This window comes from Canis aureus, chromosome 16 (assembly GCF_053574225.1).
Source record: "Canis aureus isolate CA01 chromosome 16, VMU_Caureus_v.1.0, whole genome shotgun sequence".
NCBI lineage: Eukaryota > Metazoa > Chordata > Mammalia > Carnivora > Canidae > Canis > Canis aureus.
In genome coordinates, this window is record NC_135626.1 from 3,443,151 (window position 1) to 3,468,287 (window position 25,137).

The 25,137-nt window shown below is 40.7% G+C and overlaps 1 protein-coding gene across 14 annotated transcripts in view; it reads right to left on the reverse strand.

Annotated features, from left to right (window-relative positions):
* The window catches only part of MAPKAP1 (MAPK associated protein 1), a 249,759-nt gene that overhangs the window by 36,858 nt on the left and 187,764 nt on the right, over positions 1-25,137 (reverse strand). For 13 of the 14 annotated variants that reach the window (XM_077850685.1, XM_077850684.1, XM_077850677.1 and 10 more), the window contains one exon: positions 7,530-7,670. In XM_077850685.1, the coding sequence (XP_077706811.1) occupies positions 7,530-7,670 (141 nt within the window). Of the gene's footprint in view, positions 1-7,529; positions 7,671-25,137 lie in introns of those variants that run through there. The other variant, XR_013353805.1, reaches the window with a different exon arrangement.

Consider the following 25,137-nt stretch of genomic DNA (forward strand, 5'->3'; position numbering starts at 1 on the left):
CTTTTCCAATTCTCAAGGCTTTCTCAACCATCTGTCCTCCTGATACATTATCCTTAGTAACATTAGATTATTCAACAGGTGTTCTCAAAAGGGTAGATCTGGGAGCAGGGAATTAGAGTAAGGTACACAGTTAGGAAAAACCCTGAGTTTCTGACATTCCCTATCAGGGGATTTTCCCTCAATGCAATCACTGCATTAAGCACTAATGTGATAAGGAACATTTTCTGGAGGCAGTCTTGATAGTATTTGTCCTGCTATTTCATAAGCTCATTAGTACCTGTTAAGCTCTATTCCAAATTTTGGTTCAGAAAATGCTGTCACAACAGGGATAGAACAGTCATGTGATACTAGAACTGCCATCCTCAAATTACTGAGTGGACCCAGGGATTTTGGAGCTAAGTGTGATGAATGTCTCTCATGATCATTTTTGTGGATCTGAATGGAGGAGGGTATCTCCTTAGTATTCAGTATGAAAATGAAACAGAAATATGGAGGGAAAATCTATCTACTGCTAAGAACCCACATTTCCAAATTATGTAATTACTTGAACTATACTCCATGGGTACCCCAAATGGAAAATAACAGGGGCAAGTATTTTTTTTTTTCAAGTATTTTTTTCATAGAGCCACACAAAGCACCAGAGTGAGTAAAAAAAGATTAAAAAATAAAAAAAGTGCAGGTCACAGCTGTTTGCTTTCATTCACTTTGTCTTGTGTTAATGTGCTTCTTAAGTTTGCATATTGCATATTAAGAAATGGCACTGTAATGAAGTCTTCCTTTAGCACTGGCTTGTAGGTATTGGCTAGGGGGTTAAATAATAACTGCAATAGGACAGATAAACCAGGGAAGACAATAGATGGCAAATATGCTGCCTCTCATCATTCTCAGGTCCAGGGCAGGCATGTTTAATCAATCACAGAGTTTCTTTATGTTGCCCTCAGACACAGCTCCCGATGCTGCCTCAGCATAATGCTCTAGGCAGCCATTACAAACTTGATTGGAGCCAGTTTATGAGATGAAACCTCTCTGCCTTCTCTATGGTATATGCTATTGTACTTGATACTTTTGACAAATAACTACTATGATCACAAGTGTTATGATTATACATATGGATTGTTTTATGAAGAGATAGTGGAGGTAACCACAGAAACTTTCAGCAAGATTATTTTATGATATAGTCTTTAACTGTAAATCCCACACAGAATCTGTTTATCTTACACAGAATGATGTTAGGTTATATATGCAATTATGACACAGATGGAATTCATGGTATATTACACGGTATATTACAGATTCAGTAATTATACCTTTGGTGCTATGGGGAAGGTCTATGCTGACGAATGACAAGGTGAAGGAATTCACACAGTGTCACAACCATCAAAGTACCAAGACCCTGTAACGGGGAAACAAGGCTGACCTGCCCAGTCATAAAAATAAGACTTGGACAAAGAGATAAGGGGCAAGAAAGTCCGTTGAATATGGAAAGGCTGCATTTCCCAAACCCCACAATTAAGGGGAGATTCTGAGCTAGCAGGTCTGGGGATGTGGTCAGGGACTTGGGTGATTCTGATATGCAGTCTGGGTCGCAATCACTACTCTAAGGTACTATGTAAATAAGAAGTATACAATGGTGATATCTTGGTCCTCTTTGCTTTCTTATATGGGTTTCTGGCAGCCCCTTGGCTAGTGCATCATAATTCACCTTCCACCAGGCAGCCAACAAATACTTACTGATAGTATACTATAGGCTTCCTAGATTGTGGCTGGCACTCACCATCTGACCCTTTTAGTTTGATTTTTTCCAAACTTACTTCAAGCTGTCAGCCTTGGCATGTCTGGGAAGCACATATGTCTTAGTGCCTGATTCTATGGTCAGGCACACAGGATCAGACACATGGGAGATCAAGTTAATGGAAATGACCTCAGCTTGGTATAAACTCAAGCAAGGTCTACACTTAAAGGTACCTATACATTTAGGCCCAACACAGATAGGAAGCAGACAAGATGAAATATTCCAAGAATGTTTTTGAGAAAGAACAGAATGGTTAGGCATGATGGTTTTGCCTGGTAACCTTTCCAGGCTTACAGAGCAGGGATGGTGAATAGACTTCAACTTAATTTAAGAACTAACTTCAACTGTGCAGTAGGGATTTCTTATAGGGATATGTTAGAAAGAGTTCTGAGGTCAGGTCTGGGCAGTGACGGACAAACACTGTGAATGGAGGATGGACTAGCAGCAAGTATGCTCCACTGACATGGACCTCCAGATGCTAGGGCAGTAAGGATGTGCAGGATATTTGGAAGACGCCAACAACAAGTAACCATTTCCTTTGTGAAAGCAAGTTATTAATGACTGAGGCATCCACGGTTTGATGGATTGGGTTTGTTTTAGGGGATAGGCTTCAGTCCAGTTCTGTTATTGGGACTGGATATCCCACTGCATGTCCTGATGGCTGGGAGGGAGAAAAGAATGTTAGTGCTTATTAAGTAATATCTATGTGCCAGTAAACACTAAATTCTCTGTATACATCACATTACTTCATTTATTTCTCCAAGCCTTGTTTTTTTCAGTCATGAAATGGGAGTAGTATCATCAATGTTCTGTGTGGATTAAATAAGGTGATGGAGTGAAAGTTCACTGTATACTGCAAACTGTCTTAGGACTACAGAGCATTAGTGCAATGACAATTTGCATTTAAGGCATAGTATGGGTTAGGTGCAGGACTCAGCCTTAGGCAGTCTTAGGGTCTGATCTCAGCTTCATTACTTAATAAGTAATTGTTCCCTATATCCCCTCATATAAAAAATGCAGATAATTTCAGTACTATCCAATAATAGCGATATGATTACAGGAGACAAGAATATAAGAGTGATCAGTAAAGTACCTGGCACATAGCAAGCACTTGATAAATAAGTACCTTTAAAAATTGTAATTCTTCATGTTAGTATTATTTAAAAAGATTAGGTCTTTGCCACAGGTTTCACTAATAGATTCCAAGAAAGTTTTTCAATCATAGAAAAGTCTGGTGGAAAAATCCATTTCAGTTTGGGTCTTGCAGATCCAAGTTTGAGTTCCTCCTTGCCTGACTTTCTCAGAAGCAGATGGCAGGTGGTAAACTGGGAGCATGAGCCACGGCTACCCGATCAGGAGACGAGCAGACACTCGTCTGTGTCTGTGATGGCCCAGCGGAGCTTGGGAATTCTGCTTGCTGCCGGGTGCTCCTATGTCCCACTGACTCAGAGCGGATGGGGAGTTTTCTATGGAATCAGCAGGGTTGCTGGGGAAATGCCACACACAGACACTTACCACTTAGAAGAACTTGCCACAGGGGGCAAGTGAAGTCTCTGTTCTGACTGACACAGGATGGATGAGTGGAGGAGACCATCCATCAGTGTCAGGAAAGATCTGAAGCACCTGGCTAGTCAGTTGAAATAAAATAAATTATTTACTGATCTCAGAATCCAGCTGCTCACTCAAATGCTCATAAAAGGTGTGTGGTTTGCTGCCCTGTACTTTACAGTAGATTCAGTTTTGGAACAAAAGAATTCCTGCATCACTCTGCAGGTTTTTGTTGTTACTGTTAAAATGAAAGGATGTTTCCTGCTGTGCAAGGAGGGAGAGGGGGTTCTAAAGTTATATGTGGAACTCATCTACATGGTGATGGGAAATGAGCTTTTTTTTTTTTTTAAGATTTTATTTATTTATTTGAGAGAGAGAGGGAGAGAAAGCGAAGCATGAATGAGGGGTTGGGACAAAGGGAGAGGGGAGAAGTGGGCCTCGATCCCAGGACCCTGAGACCACGACCCCAAATGAAGGCAGACACTTAACTGAGCCACCGAGGCACCCCAAGAAATGACCTTATTTATTCACTGCATGGTATAGTACATGGGTGCAGTATATGTAACTGTCACAAAACTCCTTAGAACTAATTAATTAAATTTCTGTTTATGATGCTAAAGATTGAGCTTAGATTCATAATTAAAACAAATATTCTGGCAACTTCTGTTTAGAAGCTCCATGGAGAGCTGTGGCTCTCCACCAGAGGGTGCCATGTGTACCACTGGAAACATCCAGAGGTGACTGGGACCTGGCCTCTAGCATACTTCTGAGAGCCACTGCTCTAGGGAGAGATACCTGCATTACTATCAACATCCATTTCTACCTGAGAAGTCTCCCCTCCACTGTAGCTACAAGTAAAACTTTGCCAGTAGAGCCACCACCTAATCTGACAGATGTGGTTAATGTCAAGATGGTAGACTAGCATGGAAAGCTATGGGCAAATAGATGAGAGTGACAACAGCAACACTAAGATAGGCCTCCATTCAGAATACACCTTCTAGGGGACACTTTTATACTATCTTGAAAGGTAAATGTTATAATTCCTATTCTATAGATGACAAAAACTAAAACTGAAAAGAGAAGGGATTTGTCCAAGGTGATACTGCAAGTAAGTGGTAATGCTGAGATTTAAACCCAGTCCTGACTACAGAGCTAGGGCTCTTCCCACAGATTCTTTAGTGGGTCTTTTCCTTTAAGTGAATATACATGTGAGAATCTTTTCTGCCTTTGGAAAAATGTGTGGGCAAGAAGCTCATGATTTTGGTTATCTTTCCAAAGCATTGCTTTTTTACCTTGGGAATCCGTGGATAGGATGATGCTCACCTGGGAAAATCCTTGCCTTGTACCCTGGCTGCAGTCAGGCTACTTATTGGGTTTCTTAAAACTAGATTCACTCTGGGGCACCTGGGTGGCTCAGCTGGCTGTGTCTGCCTTCGGCTCAGTTCGTGATCCCAGGGTCCTGGGATGGAGCCCCGCACCAGGCTCCCTGCTCAGCGGGAAGCCTGCTTTTCCCTCACCCTCTGCTTACTGTGCTGTCTCTCTCTGTCAAATAAATAAATAAAATCTTTAAAAAAACAAAACAACAATGAAAAACTAGACTCACTCCTTTGTTCCTGGGAAGGTATTGTAGGCAAACACAAACTAGATGTCTGAATATCATTCTTATTTTTAGTAAACTTTTAATTGAAAATATACCAAAAAAAAACCCCCAAACAAAAAAGAAAATATACCAACAGAAAGCGCATGAGTCCTAAGAGTATCTATAACTTGATTTTTCCACAAAGTCTACACACTCATGTAATCGGTACCCAGATCAATAAATGAAAACTTACCAGTATCTCAAGACTCCCCTGCAGTCACTACAGCTTCCTCTCCTCCCAGATAACCACCATCATTACTTCTACACAGTAGATTACTGTATATTCTTGGAAGGCAGTTATGCTCACCACTATAGCACCAACACTATTTTTTGTGTATTTTTGAACGTTATATAGTAGAATAATACAGTATATATCTTTCTCCCTTTTTTTGAATCTGGCTTTTTTTTGAGTAGCCTCATTATTTTTATTTCTATGAGAAGAGCCAGGAAGAAAGACACCAAAGATTTTTATGTTTTAAAAATCAACATTATAAAAAAGGTTTTTTGTTTTTGTTTCATTTTTCACCATTTTAGATATTTAGCATTTTGTTTGTTTTTGTGAGGAGGCAATAACAGGTCCAGAAAGGGGGAAAAAAGGTAGGTTCTATGTTTTGGTTCAAAGTTACTGGGTGCTAAATTCATCTAGTTAGTTTGTTAGAATCACCATCTTCTTAGCAGCTGGTGTTTACGGAGGCCTTGCTATGTGCCAGGTGCCTTCCTAAATATTTTGCATGTGTGATGACATTTCATCCCCATAAATACCGCATCTATGATATAGGGACTACTGTCTTCACTTTACCAATGAGGAAATTGAGGCTCTGAATCATTTGCCTGTGGTGATGCTGCTAATACATGAGCCAGGGTTTGAGCCCCAGCTTCTAGCTCCAGAGTCTGTCCTCTGAGTGCTCCACTAACAGCTCTCATTTGCAGGAAGTCTGCCACACGCCAGGCCCTGTGCTAAATGCTTCACATGGCTTCTCTGACTTGTTCCCCAAGGCAATCCGAAGAAGCTGGTGCTACTGATATTCACATTTGGACCGAATGGACTCAGGCTCAGCAAGATGAAGACACTTGTCTGGTGCAGCTGGCTCCTGGCAGAGCTGTGATTCAGAGCTGCTGTGAGTCTGGTGCCCCTCTCTGACTTACTCAGCTGTACTGTCAGTGTGTTTCAAGTCAGTCAGGTTGGGAAGGAATATTTGAAAAGACTTTCTTTTTTTTTTTTTTTTAATTTGGAGAGATTTTTGAGGCTTAATACAAATTAGCTAACCTAATAGCAACATTACAAAATACTTTATTAGGAAACACAAACAGAGCATTTGTGAGAAACCTTTAATCAGCAGGCCTCAGAGCTGGAGCACAAACTTCCTCCCTTCACACATAAGCAGCTGAGGCCTGGGAAGAGGCAGTGTGGCAGAGGCAGGTGGCAGGGCCAGGGTATGTGTCAGCTCTCTGACTAAGCCTAGCATCCATACCTACTCCCTGCTCCTTCCAGTGTCCTTTCTTAAGGAGCAGATGCACTTAAGTTGGCCAGACCAGGATTCTGTTCCTGACACCACTACCTACCTGGTGTGTGAGCCTGGGCATGAGATGTCACCTCACTGGCACCTCATTTATCTTCTTTGCTGGATGGGGAAGGTACAAATACTTTCCTTTTAGGTAGCTCAGTAGTGTATGGAAAGCACTTAGCACAGTGCCTAATGCACAGCAGATACCTATAAATGACAGCCGTGATGATGATGATGATGACACAATACTGACTCCTACGACACTTTATCTACTCTTGTTATGTGTAAGTCAAAACAGAAATTTAGCACTTAATTAGAACAAATTAATCCCAAATATTAATTGAAAGTTGATTCTCAATTATTTGGAGGATCCAAATGTAACTTCTGAGATCATTAAAAAGCTTCCTGAGGGGATCCCTGGGTGGCGCAGCGGTTTGGCGCCTGCCTTTGGCCCAGGGCGCGATCCTGGAGACCCAGGATCGAATCCCACGTCGGGCTCCCGGTGCATGGAGCCTGCTTCTCCCTCTGCCTGTGTCTCTGCCTCTCTCTCTCTCTCTCTGTGTGTGACTATCATAAATTTAAAAAAAAAAAAAAAAAAAAAATTAAAAAAAATAAATTAAAAAATTAAAAAAATTAAAAAGCTTCCTGAATAAAGGCATGAATGAATAAGCAATGAATTCACCTAAGTAAAAAAAAAAAAAAAAAAAAGCAAGTGGCAGAGCTACCAAGCAGTTCTAAGGATAGCATGTAAGAGAATTACAGAATGATAAGAATTATGGAACTTCACAGAAGTCAATCAGTTTGAAAAGAGTCTCAAGTTAGTTCTATTTCTAATCTTCTGCTTCATAAAAAAGAAGACAAGACAGAGCACTCAGGTGGGAAAAAGGAGGTACTTTATATTTCACTGTTTAAACATTTTCTCTGAAAACAAATTACCATTAGTCATTCAGGTTACATAAAAGTCGGATGTTGTTTCTTTCCCTGTGTCTCTGCTGACCACTGATACAAAGGGTCCGTCTGATCCATCACTGGTTCGTGCACTTACCTAACTGGACATCAGTTGTGAATCGTAGTCTGTGGATCATGCTGACTTTGAATGACTTGTAATGGTGGCTGCTAAGCATATCCTGTACTGTAGCTATGTCAATTTGTGAATCCTCCTCAAAAACTCCGTCTGCCCTTGAACCTGGGGAGGAAAAAGCAGTTTAACACATAAAGATACATGAGGCTTGGCAAATGGTGTCTGCTTAAAATGCTTTGGGATAAATTAAAATAATATGGGCTATTTAATTTGGAGAAGAAAAGGCTGAGCGATGACTTAATAATGCCATTCCAGTAAACAGAGAATGGTAGCATATTCATCATTCAACAATTAATTCCACAAACACTGCCTATTCGATGGCAGGCCCTTGGCTGGGCAGCAGGGATGTGCAAGGATAGAAAAGCTGCTGTTTGCCAGAAGCTTTCTGTCTCCATGAGAGTAAGTTAAAACCACAAAAGCATGGGTGGTCACACTTGTTTCTTTTCTTAATAATAATTTTTCCAATCATAAAAGTAATCTACACTCTTGAAGAATTCTCATGCTTTCCAAGATCCTCAAACTGTCTGTTCATCAGCTTCCTGTCTTGCATCCCACAGTCTCCACTGGTGCGGGCATGAGCCTGCTCTTGCTGGGAAGGCTGTAACAGTCTCCTCACTGGCCTTTTGGCCACAGATTCCCGCTGCAATCCAGCCACCACAGGACTTTCTGATTCATACAGCTTTCTAAAGCTTTGATTACTTACTCATTCATTTGATATTTAGTGAGAGCTTTGTGCACGCTGAGTACTCTGATACGTGATACTAACGAAAATATGAAGGCTGGTGCTCAAAAATCTTCCCTGGCTTCCCATGGCCTCCTGAATGAGGCACTGTTTTCAGCTAAGCGATCAAGACTGTCCATAATCTGGGATCCCTGGGTGGCGCAGGGGTTTGGCGCCTGCCTTTGGCCCAGGGCGCGATCCTGGAGATCCGGGATCGAATCCCACGTTGGGCTCCCGGTGCATGGAGCCTGCTTCTCCCTCTGCCTCTCTCTCTCTCTGTCTCTCTGTGTGACTATCATAAATAAATAAAAATTTTAAAAAAATAATAAAAAAGACTGTCCATAATCTGGCTGAAATACAATTTTTCAACTGTACTTGTCATTTCTCATCAATACCTTCTTTCAACTCCTCCCAAACTCCTCAGACTGCACACAAGTCCACGTTTTTCTACTCCTGGGCCTTTGCTCATGTGGAAGTCTTGGCCTAGAACACCCCTTCCAACCTTACCCTGCACTTGTCAAAACTCCACTCAGGACAGCTCAAACTCTACCACCTCCTGAATTCCACAGCAGTTTTGGTTTATACTGCACTCTGGAGCCAGATTGACTAGGGTTCAATTCCTAGCTCTGCCTCTAACTTGCTATATGATCTTGGGCAAGTGACTTTATCTCTCTGAACCCCAGTTTATACCATGCACAGAATACCAAAATGTATTTAAAGAATCTAACACATAATATACTTAATAATAACTAGCAGTCAGATTATTTTTATTCTACTGTCATAGAGGACCACATTCAGCCTTGCACTAAAATTTCTAAGTGGTTGCACTGGCCTAATTTAGAAACTTTTTGATTGTCAGTTAAGTTTCTCATTCATCTCTGTATTTTCTGCAAGCAGTACAGGTAGCTGGTATGCTCTTGCTAAATTCTGCTAAATACATACATACAAACTATGCAATACAATACATAAAGAACCAGTGTATATGAGTGCATCAGTGCCTTATTATACATCAGGCATGGTGCTAAGTGCTTTATACATGCACTTAAGCATCATAACAACCTGGTAGGCACTAATTTTCTGTATTACACAGATGAGGAATCTTAGGCTTTGGGAGGTAAAGTTATGTGCCCAGGGCCACAACTAAGCAAGGCTAAATTATTTCCTGTCCCCCAGAGTTTAACATGTGGTCTTCTGAAGGTGCAGCTGCTGGTGCCATTCACCACTGGAATGGGAGCACTTGTATAGCAGAAGCCAACCAGAGCAGGGTGCTCTAAGCCTTGTTGTGCTGAATACCCAGAGATGGCTCCACAAGGAAATCCAGAGAGAACTCCTTGGGACAGAGTTGGAGGAATGGAAAGCTCTAGATTTGGGTACCAAATGGGAAAATTCTGTTATATAACTGGTAGCTTAACAATTACATGCTTTTCCTTCCCAGAGGTATTGCTTACAGGGTAGCTTTTAAAAGTCAAAGTTGGTTTCTGATGTCTTTACCTTGAACTCATGTATCAGGAATTGTGTGTTTGATTTCCAAACGCTATAATTTTTCCCAGCTAAAATAACTCCAGCACCTATAATAACGCTCTCCCCTCAATGAAGACACAGCCTCACCCTTAATGGGCCATTTATTGAAGGTCTGTGATATGGTCCCATCTTTGAGCATCTGTGCATATTGTCCTCTCTCCCCCACTTCCTATTCCTCCAGGTCTTCTCCCTATTCTCCCTGAAGACCTCAGTTCAAATGATACTCTAGGGAAAGCTTTCCTGACCCCGGGCCCCCATGTCTAGGTTCAGGTCCTTTTGAAACTGCACCCAGTATTTTCTTGCAGAATGTTGTCATGGCTAGTCATCATTTATCTCTGCCCCAAGACAGCAGGCAGAATGACTGCTCTACTCACCATTATAGCCTAGATCCTGCCAGTGCCACCATGCCCAGGATAAAGCAACGCCTCAATAAAAATTTACTGGATGAATACGGGCTGCCATGTCCACAGGAAGGTGGCAAGAGAGGCTGAGTGACTTAACCAATATTACATCGCTAGGATCAGAAGAGTTGCACTTAACATCTATAAGGGCCATTAAGCTACCTTGTTACCTTCCTTTGGGACACCTATAATTTTGGGCAGAGGTGCCATCATTGCAAGCACTACTGTTTTCGAGGTAATGTCCATCTCTTAAACCAAGAGGCTGGCTAGAATTCACAGTTTCAAATAATCATTCTCTTTCCCGATATACACTTAACTGAAACAGAACTGCAAAGATGTGTTTATTTCTATTTTTAGAAACCTTTAAATATGAGAGTGGTGGAATTTTAATAAAATGTTAAAATCTTTTGTTTTAAAAATTAGTTAAAGCCATCTTATCTGAGAAAATGCCATTATTAGGCATAACTTAGCTCAAGAACTTCTGTTTTCTTTACTAATACAGTATTTTCTAAATATTTTAGGTATTTGATTTGGAAAGGGGTAACTGCTCATTATGCTAAAATGCCAATTACTAAAAAAACAAAAAAACCCCCCAAAAAACCCACCTACACTTAAGAGTTTTACATTTTATGATGTTGGATTAAAACCAATTTAAAAATTACTGTAACGTGACATATAATTTTTTACTGAGCAATTTCAATGCCAGCTGCTAATAAAGCATCTTAGCTGTAAATGATAATTCGGATGCTTTTAGATAAAGTGGTGCATAAATATGGCTGGAAATTGATTTAGCTTCTTACAGAAGCTACTGAAGAGTGACATATTTTGTTTAATACACCAGCTAATGTAGTCCTAAAAGCTCAAACAAGTGTCAGTTTTCATCCTAAATTTGCTGTGGGAGATTAATGAAAACTTTATATTTTGCTGAAATGTTAATAATGGGCAGATGAGATGATAGGATTTTAGTAGAGGTCTTAAAGATATGGAATAACCAGCAAGTCTTGTCAATTTCCTTATATTAATTTTGTTCAAGACTTATACAGCTGGAGCTGGCTCAACACACTAATGATTCTTGCACTGACCTTCTACTCTTCAACAGTATAAATTCATATCCCATTTGAGGATTTAAGCACCCCTGATACGGGCTAAGTTCTGAGCCCAGTCCCACAAGACAGGGGGTGTATTTGCTTTTGTGATGAGAAGGGCAACAACATCTGGGAGAGTAGGAAGGGAAGGAATGTCCCTGTGCTCACTTCTAGTATCTGCCATTCACTCCCAAGCAGGTCATCTGCCAAGTGGGAACAACTTCTGGTCTCAGAGTTATGCCGCCATTTTTCAAAGTAGGCTCAGGAGCACTGCTGCTCGGAGGGGGCATGTGTGTGCATATAGATCAGTCAGCCTTATAACCTGCAACTACTCTCCCCATGCCAGCAGGATGCTAGACTATGGAGGCACACTGGTGAGGATAAGGCAGCGTTCCTGATCTTTAGGAGCTTACAAACTTGGTATTAGGAACACAAAGAAAACAGTACAAGGCAGAGAGAAGTACCCAATAAATGGTGCATGCAACAGACACTTTATATCTAAAGACATACATCTGAAGCAGAGCATGATACCAAAAGCACGTTTTTGGACCAGAAAAGTTCTAAGACTTTACATATATACCTTTACTGTTTGTATCTTTCCAAAAAGGAGTAAAACCAACCATACATCAGCACTATACCATTTGCATGTTAAAATTATTAATATATATCAACTTCACATTTAAAAACCCACTTATGTTCAAGAGAAGACGTTTTTATCTACTCAAAGTAAAAAAGATGGGATCCCTGGGTGGCGCAGCGGTTTAGCGCCTGCCTTTGGCCCAGGGCGTGATCCTGGAGACCCGGGATCGAATCCCACGTCGGGCTCCCGGTGCATGGAGCCTGCTTCTCCCTCTGCCTGTGTCTCTGCCTCTCTCTCTCTTTCTGTGTGTGACTATCATAAATAAATAAAAGTTAAAAAAAATAAAAATGGGAGGGTCCTGTGGAAAAAAAAATAAAAATAAAATAAAAAAGAGAACAGCATGTCCTAAAAATAAACATATTTAAAAAACCACTCCCAAACTATTAATTTAGTTGAAACACAACCCTTTGGTATTTTGTTAAATTAGCAATTAAAAAGGTCACAAGCAATTAAATGAAACAAAAGCCACACTGTGTTCATCTACATTAATGCTGAACTGGGTCTCCTCCTGAATGACAAGATAAATTGTAATGGTGCCTTCAAAGACTTCACAATGTATTTTGTCAAAGTCGGGAGTGTTAATGTCTCTATGTGCCATGGATTACCATAATGTATTGTGTCAAAACGCTCGAGCTGCAATAACTCATAGATGTATTGTGATAGATCAAATTTTGGGGTGGAGCCTAAAAGTGACTTGTGCACCAGGGTGCTCGGATTGGACTGACACCAGGCTTTGGAAGGATGACAGAGAGCCCAAGTGCAATTTGTAAATGTTTGAGGGACAAAATTTAAGGGGGAAAGGAGTGCAGCTATCTAGAGGAAAGAATGAGAATAGAGGAAACAGGAACAACACCTATCTTAATGGCAAAACCAGGCCTGGGCAAGAGGGGATGGGAGGGAAGGAGTAGCCGGGCAAAGTCTAGGGCCTGCAGAAAAGAAAGGGGAGGGAACAGCTGAGAGAGCCAAAGGTTGGGAAGTGGTGTTGGGACTTAATAACACTGTAACACAGAGTTCAGGGATATAGGTTCAAATCCTAACTCTGATATCAAGGGTCAAGAGTGGCTCAAAACCTTGCCCAAGATTCCATTTTTGGGAAGGGGCAGAGCTGGGACAAATCCGTTGAACTCAAGTCCATATTCCTTCTGCTGTGCTTCTCCTTCCCCTCCCACCTCACTGCCTTCCTACAAGCAGCAGCAAGGAGAGAGACAGTGTAGGTAACTGTAAACTCTAAATCACTGGTTCTCAAAGTATAGTCCAGGACCCACTGGATGGGTGATCCCCAAGAATCATTCTGGGGGTCTAGAATCTCAATACTATTTTCATAATATTAACAGTGAGACATTTGCCCTTTTCATGCCTATTATCTTACAAGGGCACAAAGTAATAATAAGTGCACAAGTTCAATGATATGGTTCTGATTCCACATTGGAACTAACCTTTAAGAATCAATCACTTGAGTTTTGGTATATTAATGAAAATTAATGTCCACTATTCTCTGAAAAGGCTACTGAAATACTCCTATCTTTTCCAACCACATATCTGTGTTAGGCCAAATTTTCTTTATATACTTTAACTGAAACAATATAGTAGACTGAATGCGGTAGATATGAAAATCAAGATGTTCTATACAGCCAGACATGACGGAAATTTGCAAAAAAATATATAAAACAGTGCCACTGGTTCAGGTGACTGGTCAATAATTTATCTTCCTGATGGAACAAAAATAAACACTCTTCAGAGAAAGAAAATGGAAAACAAAACAAAACTAAAAGAAAATATGGCTATTTTTCATAAAAATTTACGTTAAGATGTAGTATTTTAAAAGTTCTCAGTGTTTATTCTTAATAAGTAGATGTAACCCAATAAACAAAAGCTCTTTAGGATCCTCAATAATTTTTAAGAGTGTAAAGCAGTCTAACACCAAGAAGCTTAAGAGTCACTGCCTGTACTGGTTCTTATACCATGTTTTTCACTGTCCCTGGACATTCATTTGGACAATTGTGATGAGACATGAAAGTATAGTTACAGCTATGCATGTGCTATATACCTGACAATAAACACAAATAGAAAGCTTAGGTACAAATTACAAGGGTAACAGGCTTGCTCTGAGGTGATCAGACCAAGGCTAATTATTACTAAAATTGTTTTACATTTAAAAAGTGTTTTCAGGGGCAGCCCAGGTGGCTCAGTGGTTTAGCGCTGCCTTCAGCCCAGGGCGTGATCGAGTGGGATCGAGTCCCACGTCGGGCTCCCTGCATGGAGCGTGGTTCACCCTCAGCCTGTGTCTCTGCCTCTCTCTCTGTGTGTCTCCCATGAATAAATAAATATGTAAATCTTTAAAAAAATAAAAAATAAATAAAAAGTGTTTTCATATATGTGATTTCACTGAAACTGAGGGAGACGCTTAGAGGTACGTACACGACCTCCTTTCAGACAAATGGGAACTAACCATTATATCAAAGCTCAGATGAACTGACTGTGCTACCAGCAGATGTCTTATGTTCATAGATACAAACTACACAAAACTTCAAACTTCATTTTATGGTTCAGTGAATCTTAGACCAAGTTAAAAAGCTTGCATCTTGTTATAAGTTAAAGCATTTTCAATCTCTCTTCTCTGAAAAGATCTATGCCAACTCTAGAACTCAACCAGAAGACGATGGACCTTGTTACATCCTCACCTTTAAATTTTCTGTAGTGTGATGATGTGGTTGACTAATCCTAGCAGGTTCACAAATAGTCACTCAGCACCAACCACAGCTGCAGGACTGTGCTTGTGCTTCAGGAACAGAGCAGAATGGCAGGATTCTCAGACGATAGAAAGGGGACAGGAAATCCACAGAAGGAATAGTATGAGAAAAATAAGTTCACAAGGTGTGAGCACATATATAGGGAATGGCAAGTGTTCACATTTGGTTGAAGCAAAGAGTGTGTGAAGGGGAATAGTGGAAAATAAAATGGTCAGAGGTAGAGGGGGATAAATTCTTCAAAGGCAGAGTCAGTACCCATGTCAGGACCTGGCACACAATAAAATACTGCTGTACAAATAACTGACTAAATGAAGAGGAAATAGGGGCGTCTGAGTGGTTCAGTCGGTTAAGTGTCCAACTCTTGATTTCAGCTCAGGTCATGATCTCAGGTCTTAAGATCAAGCCCCTCATTAGGTTCTATGCTGAGCAGGGAGTCTGCTTGAGGATTCTTTCTCTCCTTTTCTCTCTGTTCTTCCCCTCCGTACACATGTATATTCTTCCCCTGACCCTGTCTCTCAAAAAAATAAAAAAATAAAAAAAAAAATAAATCTTAAAAAAAAAGAAGAAGAAAAAATAAACCATCTCTGCCCTACTCTTTTTTTTGTAAATTTATTTTTTATTGGTGTTCAATTTGCCAACATATAGAAATAACACCCAGTGCTCATCCCATCAAGTGACCCCCTCAGTGCCTGTCACCCAGTCACCCCCAACCCTCCGCCTACCTCCCCTTCCCCCACCCCTAGGTTGTTTCCCAGAGTTAGGAGTCTTCCATGTTCTGTCTCCCTTTCTGATATTTCTCACTCATTTTTTCTCCTTTCCCCTTTATTCCCTTTCACTATTTTTTATATTCCCCAAAATGAATGAGACCATATAATGTTTGTCCTTCTCCGATTGACTTATTTCACTCAGCATAATACCCTCCAGTTCCATCCACGTCGAAGCAAATGGTGGGTATTTGTTGTTTCTAATGGCTGAGGAATACTCCATTGTATACATAAACCACATTTTCTTTATCCATTCATCTTTCAATGGACACCGAGGCTCCTTCCACAGTTTAGCTATTGTGGACATTGCTGCTAGAAACATCGGGGTGCGTTTCATTGCATCTGTATCTTTGGGGTAAATCCCCAGCAGTGCAATTGCTGGGTCATAGGGCAGATCTATTTTTAACTCTTTGAGGAACCTCCACACAGTTTTCCAGAGTGGCTGCACCAGTTCACATTCCCACCAACAGTGCAGGAGGGTTCCCCTTTCTCCACATCCTCTCCAACATTTGTGGTTTCCTGCGTTGTTAATTTTCCCCATTCTCACTGGTGTGAGGTGGGATTTCATTGTGGTTTTGATTTGTATTTCCCTGATTCTGCCCTACCCTATCTTTTTTTCTCCCCCAAAGTGGGGCTTGAACTCACAATCCTGAGGTCAAGAGTTGCATGCTCCACAAACTGAGCCAGCCAGGTACCCCTGTCCTACTCTATCTTGATGCCTTATTGCTATTCGCCACAAGGAACAATTCCTGCTTCAGCTAAACTGGACTTTGCTCAGGTTATACCATTTGGCCAGAATGTCCTTCCCATTTCTTAAAATGTATATACATCAAGGTCTAGTCCAGAATATTCACTGATCCGTCTCCTGAAACCTTGTAGTCTGAGGCTCTAATGATAAGTATGATAAACATCTGTACTCCCCTTCTATACTATACGTTCCTTTGAGTGCAGGAGCATTCTATCCTACAGAGCACATAGTAGGTATTCAATAAATGCTGTTGGTGATAGGAACGAAGTTTGATGCAACACACATTAACCATAATAGTATCCAAGTTTGTATACCATCCCTGTATTTACGTTGGTTAATAGAACCTCATACACCATTCCTAGTTTTCCATTCAGACAACCCACCAGACTGAGGTCCTGTCTCAGTAACTACAAGAGCAGCTAACATTTACTCAGTGTTTACTATATGCCAGACACCATGCTCAGCACTTTAAATACACTACCTCATTTAATTTCCCCAGTGCTATTTTGTTGTGTAGTATTCACTTTTTACAGGTGAGAAAAATGAGGCTTGCAATGTCATCCTGCTAGTACAGCCATACAACTAGCATAAGCTGGAACTTTGAAAACCCACGTCTGAATAATTCCAAAAATGTGCCCTAAACCAACACATAACCCTTCGAGTAGAAATGTTCCTCGGATAGGCAGTGAGAGTGCAACTCCATGGGCCATAACAGTATCTAAGGAAAACACAATCATGCCTGGCCTTTCCAGAATAAGGAATCAGGGATAAAACCTAATTCTCTCTGCTCTCTGTGTAAGACTCAAAGCTAGCTGCATAAGTGAGTGGAAGAGAAAAACTCTCCCTTTGCTATCTACATCCATCACATTTTTTTTTTTCCAAAGGCCTTTAAAGTCCCTAAAGCTTCATAAGCCCTAAACTTCTCTTCTATTAAACACTTCCCTTTGGCAACTAGTCATTTTTCTAGTCTCTAAAAAATAATCAATAGGTGATATATACTATAATACACACATGCGTGCATGCATGCCCTCTGCAGTAATCTTACCAAAGCCATCAGGATCACATAGTAGGATATGCCCTTCACTGAATGTTCCACGCTACGACCAGGGTAGGGATCCTTGCTGTCAGGGCCTGATTAAACTCTTGGAGTCAGAGCCTTTCCACAGGGAGATTTCAGACCCTCAATAAATCAGGGTAATCTTGTTTTATGAGATAAACAGAAAAAAACAGTTTCCGGTTTGTAGAATTTCTAAAAAGAGCAGGACACAGAACCAGGGTCATTAGGCTCTGCTTTCTAGATCCTGTGCATCCCTCAGTCTTAACTTTCAGCGCTCTTGCCCTTGCTCATTTCACTCCATTCTGTTCATTCCCAAACAGGTCAAGCTCCTTCTCAAGCCTTGAGATGAGCAGTCCCTTGGACTGGAACATTCTTCCCTCACTCACTAACTCTTTTTTCTACTTCCTCAAGAAGTTTTCTCCTTCTCTTACCAGCTCCTGCTAGCTACCTTTTTTTTTTTTTTTTAAGATTTTATTTATTGATTCATTAGAGGGAGAGAGAGAGAGAGGAGACAGACAGACACACGGGCAGAGGGAGAAGCAGGCTCCACGCAGGGAGCCTGACTTGGGACTTGATCCCAGGTCTCCAGGATCATGCCCTGGGCCAAAAGTGGTGCTAAACCGCTAAGCCACCCGGGATGCCCATAGCTACTTTTTTATACCCTTAGTAGTACCTATCACTGTGAGCTCCATAATGTGGAGCTCCTCTCTACTGTCTCAACTCAGTGGCTGGCCCTAGAGGAGGGCACCATCAATGTTTAGGGGATAAATAAACAAATGTGTGCCAAGAATGAAACTAATCACCTTTTAGAGGATAAAGCGTGACCATCCAAGGGTCTAGGTTTGCTAAGTTAGGATGATGACAAAATTCTCATCACTTCCTCTTCCTGCAATGTATCTTTGTTACTTTGTTTACTGGGGGAAACACAGTAAAAGGAGCCTGGGCATTTTTGACAAATTCCATGACAAAGTATCTAAGAACTGTAATATTTGATCAACACTGAGGTGCCTCTCTCTCTCTCTCTCTCTCTCTCTGACTCCAGAGTCAGAGACTGAGGGCACACATGCTAGAAGAACCCCACCTCCTATCAGGGAATCACTGCGGAAATGTCACCTGATGCATTACCAAACCATTAGTCAGGGGCTGCAGGGCAGATTCTGGGGCCAGGAGCCTACCAGAGGGATGCAAATCCCTGTGCCCTCACTTAGAGCCCATACAGGGTTTGTGGCTCGTCAAACATGTTTCCTTACTGCTTTAATGTACCAGTGTATCGCTTAATGAAAGTTCTTAATTGTAATTCAATTAATTACATACACAGAGTCCCCAATTACATTTTCCAATAAGACATTGGCTGTGGTACAGGTCTAAATGCACTTAACCAATTTCAATATATTAAGACCAATTTCCCTTGAATACTAATTACTACCTAATGATAAAATGAAAAGGGGGGAACTTTCAAGAAAGGGAGAGGGAAAAGTGCAATTCAGACATTCATTACTAAAGAAGGAGGTGTGGACAGGGCGTGAGTCTGCCTCTGGACTAGGTCAGCACTGGTTTTTGCCCCAGGTACCATGTACCCTTGGTGCTGGCCATTGTCAAAGGGGCCTGCAGGAAGTCCGAAAGCTAGTGAGAAAACTGGAGTAACAGGGAGGGGAAAGCCACCACACACGTGCACTGGCCATGGTGCCTAGGCCAGTTGCGTGCTGTCTTGGGCACACAGACAAATACTGGGCCTGGCCAGAACCTGCAATGTGCATACACCTCACCCTGTGCTCTTAGCATACACGATACCATCCTAACAGCTCTACAGGACAGAGGTTACCATCACACCCTACAGGTGGGAAATGACGTTCACAGAGAACAACTTGCCCATGGTCACACAGTGCCTGCAAACATCTTGCCTTTTCCATTACAACATGTGACCAACAGCCGACATTAACCAGAAAGCAAGAGGTGCCAACACTCAGGTATTCTTACACTGGGGACAATATTTCTGTTTTATTTAAATTCTGTTAGCATGCAGCAAAGCAGGGGTGCTATTATCCATATCTACATGGAAAAATCCTCAGCCATACAAAAATTCCTTAGAGTGAACACTTCTCCCCCACCAAAGCCAGATACGTAACTGGCTTTTAGCAGTAATTCAACCTAAAATCTGAACCATGTATACCACAGGTCATTTCTATTTGTAAACAGAGTTATTTGCATGATTACATTTTCTCTTGCATTTGAAGACTGCTGTTGCATTATAATAAAAGAGGCTTAAAGCCTGGGTATTTAAATCACATGACAGAAATTAGAGAGATTAGTAATCTGTAGCTAAAGAAAGCCTCCAGAAGCCAAATGGAACCACCAGGGAGTCTCCAGGGCTGGCACAGAGCACAGGAGGAGGGATTAGCCCACTATGATTAAGCACCATGCAGAGAAACTAGAAACACATCAGGATTAGCAAACAGTCATTCGCTGCCTATGGTTGCTTCCTGCCTTCCTTTTATATTTAGTAGTACTGGGGGGGAGGCAATGGGTGGGGGCAGAAGCCCAAGTACCTCCATGAAGAAACATGAGTGTAGATTCTCACCCAAATCCCAAATTGTCTTTAAAAGCTATCACGTACTTGCCCCCTGGAGCTCTAGTGAGAAGCCTCCTTGATGCCAGGCACTCAGAAGGCTAACTCCATCCAGGGTAATGAACCATACCTGGCCAGAGGCACCGGCATGGTTCCTGCCCTGGGGCGGAGTGGTAGTGGTCACAGTCCAGTGTGGGGGTGGGTCAATCCATCACTGGAGTCAGTGGTCAGACTGGGGAAAGGAGAGACTCTTCCTGAGCACAGGAAGCTGCCTCCTCTTCTGGTCTTCAAGGGGGAAACTAAAGGAACTAGAAGAGGCCTCCCACAGACTGACACCCAGAGATACTCTCCCCAGCACAGTCCACTTATCTACATGACTGTCCACCTTGAGCTGAGACTTCCTCAAGATAGCCTTCCTCAGGATAGATTAAGGGAATTGAGGACTTCAGTAAAGCACTGAAATAATGGAAGATCTTCTTGAAAAGGAAAGGAGATCAAAGGAAGTGGAACTGACATGTAGAGAACCACCAAAGCCTCTTGGTATGATAACTTCTACTCAGGAAATAAAATAATCAGATTCAACTTTGCACTAAACTTACTGGACAGAAGACAGTTTTCCAAGCCTCCCACCCCTGATTATTATTCATGTGATCATGTGCATGCCTCTGCTTCTATAAAATAAAGATGACGAGCACAGTGACCTAAAAGGTCATTATAATGAAGGTACTTGTATCTCATTTAATCCTCAAAAAACCCTTGTGAAAGATTCAACCACCTCTATTTACAGAGGAAACTGAAGCTCAGAGAAGTGACATGATTTGTCTGATGTGAGAGGCTGCAGAGAGACAGTGCTTTTCAAGGACAGTGCTTTTGAAAGACTCTGGAGTGGTCAGAGAGTAAAGATACAGTGTCTGACATTTTGCTGGTACTCTGTAAAGCCAGTTTAATTTCAGACCTGTTTCCCTGATGATGGAAAATTCCTGAGTTTCTTTCTGAAAGTTGTGGAAAGAACACGTTGGTTCATGCTGCACTTTTCTTCTAAGAAGGACCTGGATGGACTACCTACATATAATCAGTGGATAAGAGAAAAGATCACTGGCAACATTTGGCACAAAAGGAAATTGAGGCTCAGTTTGGTGCCAGGATTTATATAGATGCTTGGACAAGAGTGGAAGTCTTCTAACGTTACATCCTCTCTATAATGTACTCATGCCTCCTTCTGGTCTGATTCCAGCTTCTGGCAGGCAGTTGGCTGAAGGATGTAGTAGATTATCAGACAAGAATCCAAACTGGAAAGCTCAAGGACTTTGGCTTGTCATTTTCTTATTTAGGCCAAGATCCAAGCACAAATATTAGCTCTCAGTCCCTAGACAGAAACTCTTGTCATATCAGCTTCATTATTAGCAAGCTTCTCTCATTGTATGTAAGACAATTGTCATCACAATTCTTAGGATTGAAAATTTAGGTTATTTTACCAATAATCTCACGGTGGGCTTTGGAATCAGCTGACTTACAACTCTGGTTCCATCATCTGCTGGCTAGCTAACTTTGCACAAGTCACAACCTCTCTCCACAATCAGAACAGTATCTTATAGGGTGGTTGTGAAAATTACAAGAGAGTGTTTGCAAAATGTCTAGGATAATGCCTTACTATAGAAGGCCTGAATAAGTAATTTATGAAACATCTTTTTTTTGTTTTTAAGATTTTATTTATTCATTCATGAGAGACACAGAGAGAGGGAGAGACATAGGCAGAGGGAGAAGCAGGCTCCATGCAGGGAGCCTGATGTGGGACTCGATCCCAGGTCCCCAGGATCACACCCTGGGCTGAAGGTGGCGCTAAACCGCTGAGCCACCCGGGCTGCCCAAGAAACATCTTTTGATGTGATTGATCGAATAAAGTTATGACCATCCCTTCTTGGAAGGAAAACTGAAAGGCTTATATCCATTCTTATGGCAGTATGCTCAATCAAATGGTTTTACTTACAAGGTACACATCTCTTTTGGGACACCAAAGCACATTTGCTGGAAAGTACTTTGCTTCTAAGGTCTCTGGTCTTATGACACAGACTTTCGGATTTGCCTGCCCTCCACTCCCCTTCCTCCCTCCATTCTGTATCAGTTCCTCCCCCCATCATACACCTTCTTGAGGGCCCCAACAGGTCTATGATTCCAGACCTCCACATCTGTGGCCCATCTGCTCTGTCAGCCACAGAAGGCTGTTTTCATTATTTATTAATTATAGCTAACGTTTATTGAGTGTTTATTATGTGCCAGGCACTATTCTAAGAGCTTTATGATTTAAAATTCACTGAATCCTCTCAACCTTATGAAGGCAGATAAACCCAAGAGAGGCTAAGTAAATTGTCCAAGGTCACACAGCCAGTAAGTGACAGGGTCAGAATATGAACCGAGGCAATCTGGCTCAATAGCGAAGTCTCTTAAACATTGCATAATAGATGCTCATAATTCAGTTCACTTCTAAAATGGCTTTATGGACAGCAAGCCTGTCCTGATCAAACATACCAATAGAAGCAAAAAAAAAAAAAAAATTCTATTTCTGAAATATTTTTGTCTCAATCCAACGTCCTAATACGTAGCTATGGGAGAACAATATTTGTTTCTTCATTGGAATTTCTATTTAAAATTAAGCAAAAGATTAAAAACCTTCTCTAGAAAAGAAATAAATTGCTTTTATAATTTACTTCCATTTTACAAATATTAGTTATAATATTCTACGGATTCCAAACCACTGACTGCCTTGTGTCCTTTGTAAATGCTGGTAAGGGCTTCTTTTACAAACATAGTGATTTTGACTCAGAGTGAGAAAGCTGGAATTTCTTGCAAATCCTTTAAGATGGGGGTGCTGAGGCTCACAGATGTCAGACAATTTATTAAAACTATGCTCACGCTTACAAGTGGAGTGAGAATAAGAGCCCCAGATTTCAAAGCTTTACCTACCAATCCTCATAGTGTCTCTTTTCTAGGACGAGAGATAGGCCTCATCTTTAAAAAAGAAAAAATAAAAATTAAAAAAAAAATAATTTGAAATCACAGTATACTATGATATACTGTGGTACAGTTGAAAAAGGTTGAATTTACACATATGTGTACATTACACAAATGTGGATTAATGTGGAATAATTTCTACAAATGTATTGTTAAAATGATAAAAGAAGGGGCGCCTGAGTGGCTCAGTTAGCATCTGCCTTTGGCTCAGGTCATGGTCTGAGGGTCCTGGGATCAAGTCCTGCATCAGGCTCCTTGCTCAGCGGGGAGGCTGCTTCTCCCTCTGCCACTCCTCCCTGCTTGTGCTCTCTCTCAAATAAATAAAAAATTTAAAAATGATAAAAGAAAAAATGAGAACACTAAGTAAGTTTGTCTTCATTTGTTTCTAAACAGGGAAGTACAGATGTGCACACATTTGTTGTATATATGTGTATGTGCACACACATACATTGTATATGTGTGAGCATATACATGCATGTGTGGGTGTATCCTCACATCCTTATACAGAGTATGCTTGCATATACACAGATGATCCCTGGAAAGATACGGAAGAAACTGGAAACAACTGTTGTCTCTGGAAGGAGAATCAGGAGAGAGAAGAGAGATGAAGTTTTCATCACAGATAGTTTGTTATTTGAGCAATTTTTTTTTTAACATGGATAAGTATTACCTGTCCAAAAAACTTATCAAGACGCTAACAAATAACATTTCATCTTAATCATATAACAAAGAGTCAATTCTGAAATAGAATCCACTACAGAGTTCCTATCTGCGAATTAGTTTCCCCAGTTTGTTTTAGAGGAAATTCTTAAAAGAATGAAAGAAGATGATAGGGAGGGAGGAATTATCCATTTAAATCAGGTAAAAAAAAATAGATAAACAAGTTACAAAGGGGTATGTTGTTATAATTCTCCCTTTGGTGTGCCATAGTGTAGTACTATATATATATATGGTTTGAGAATTCAATTTCGTAAGTACTGTTAAACTAAGAGCTGGTCTCATTATGTAATTTTTATTGCTTCTTTGGTTTTTCTTCATAGAAAGTCATGCATGCTCATCACAGAAACTCTGGAAAGTGTAAGTAAAGCATAAAGAGGAAGGAGAATTATTACTCAGAATCTTGCCAGAGATAACCACTATTACTATTTTGGCATTTTCGTTTTATTCTTTTTGTTGTTGTTGTTGTTTTTACATAGTTGATATTAGTCCTTATGTGTTATTTTTGTATCCTTGACATTTTTCCTCCTTAATATAACATCAAAAGTTATTTCTCCCATTATGAAAACTCTTGGTAAATGCAATATACAATGGCTAATAATATCCAACATCTCCTGAGATGATTATTAATCTGTTATTGTGGCAAATTATCTTAACTGTTTTTTTTGTTTTTTTGAAGTAGGTTCCATGCTCAGCATGGGGCTCTAACTCAACCATGAGGTCAAGACCTGAGCTAAGAGTCGATGCTCAACTGAGTGAGCCATCCAGGCAACCCTTGACTGGGTTTTTCTAATGTCACACTAACCTTGTTACTCTCTGAATAAATCCAACTTGGGAATGCTCTATTATTCCCTTAATATAATACTGGATTTAATTTAACATTTTGTTTAGGTTATTTAAGTTTTTGTGTTGCAAAAATTTAATAGTGTCTATTTAAATTTTCTGTGTTGCATTGTCTTTAATAGGGTTTGGTAACAAGATTGAGATAGTCTCTTAAACTGAAATGGAGAGTGACACTTCTTTTTCTATTCTTTGGAACAGCTGATGTAAGACTGGAGTAATTTCTTCCATAGGTGTTTGGTACAACTAGCTAGCAAAATAAACTGGGCCTGAATTTTTTTTGTGGGAAGGTTTTTAATTGTGAACTCAATTTTCAAAATAGTTATGAGTACATTCTATTTCTTCTTGTGTCAATTTTGGCAAATTGTCATTTTTTTAAAAGGAATTTGTCCTTTTCATCTACATTTTCACAATTTTTAGTATGGAGGTTTTCAAAATAATTTCATGTTGTTTAATAGCCATATATCCTTGGCAATAAAAGTATACCTCTTTTTTATTTTATTACTATTTGTTTCTATTATTTTTCTTCCTTGTCTTTAATATATTTCATCAGAGGTTTAGTAATTTTTTTAAATTTTTTATTTATTTATGATAGTCACACACAGAGAGAGAGAGGCAGAGACACAGGCAGAAAGAGAAGCAGGACCGGGAGCCCGACGTGGGATTTGATCCCGGGTCTCCAGGATTGCGCCCTGGGCCAAAGGCAGGCGCCAAACCGCTGCGCCACCCAGGGATCCCTACTCAGAGGTTTAG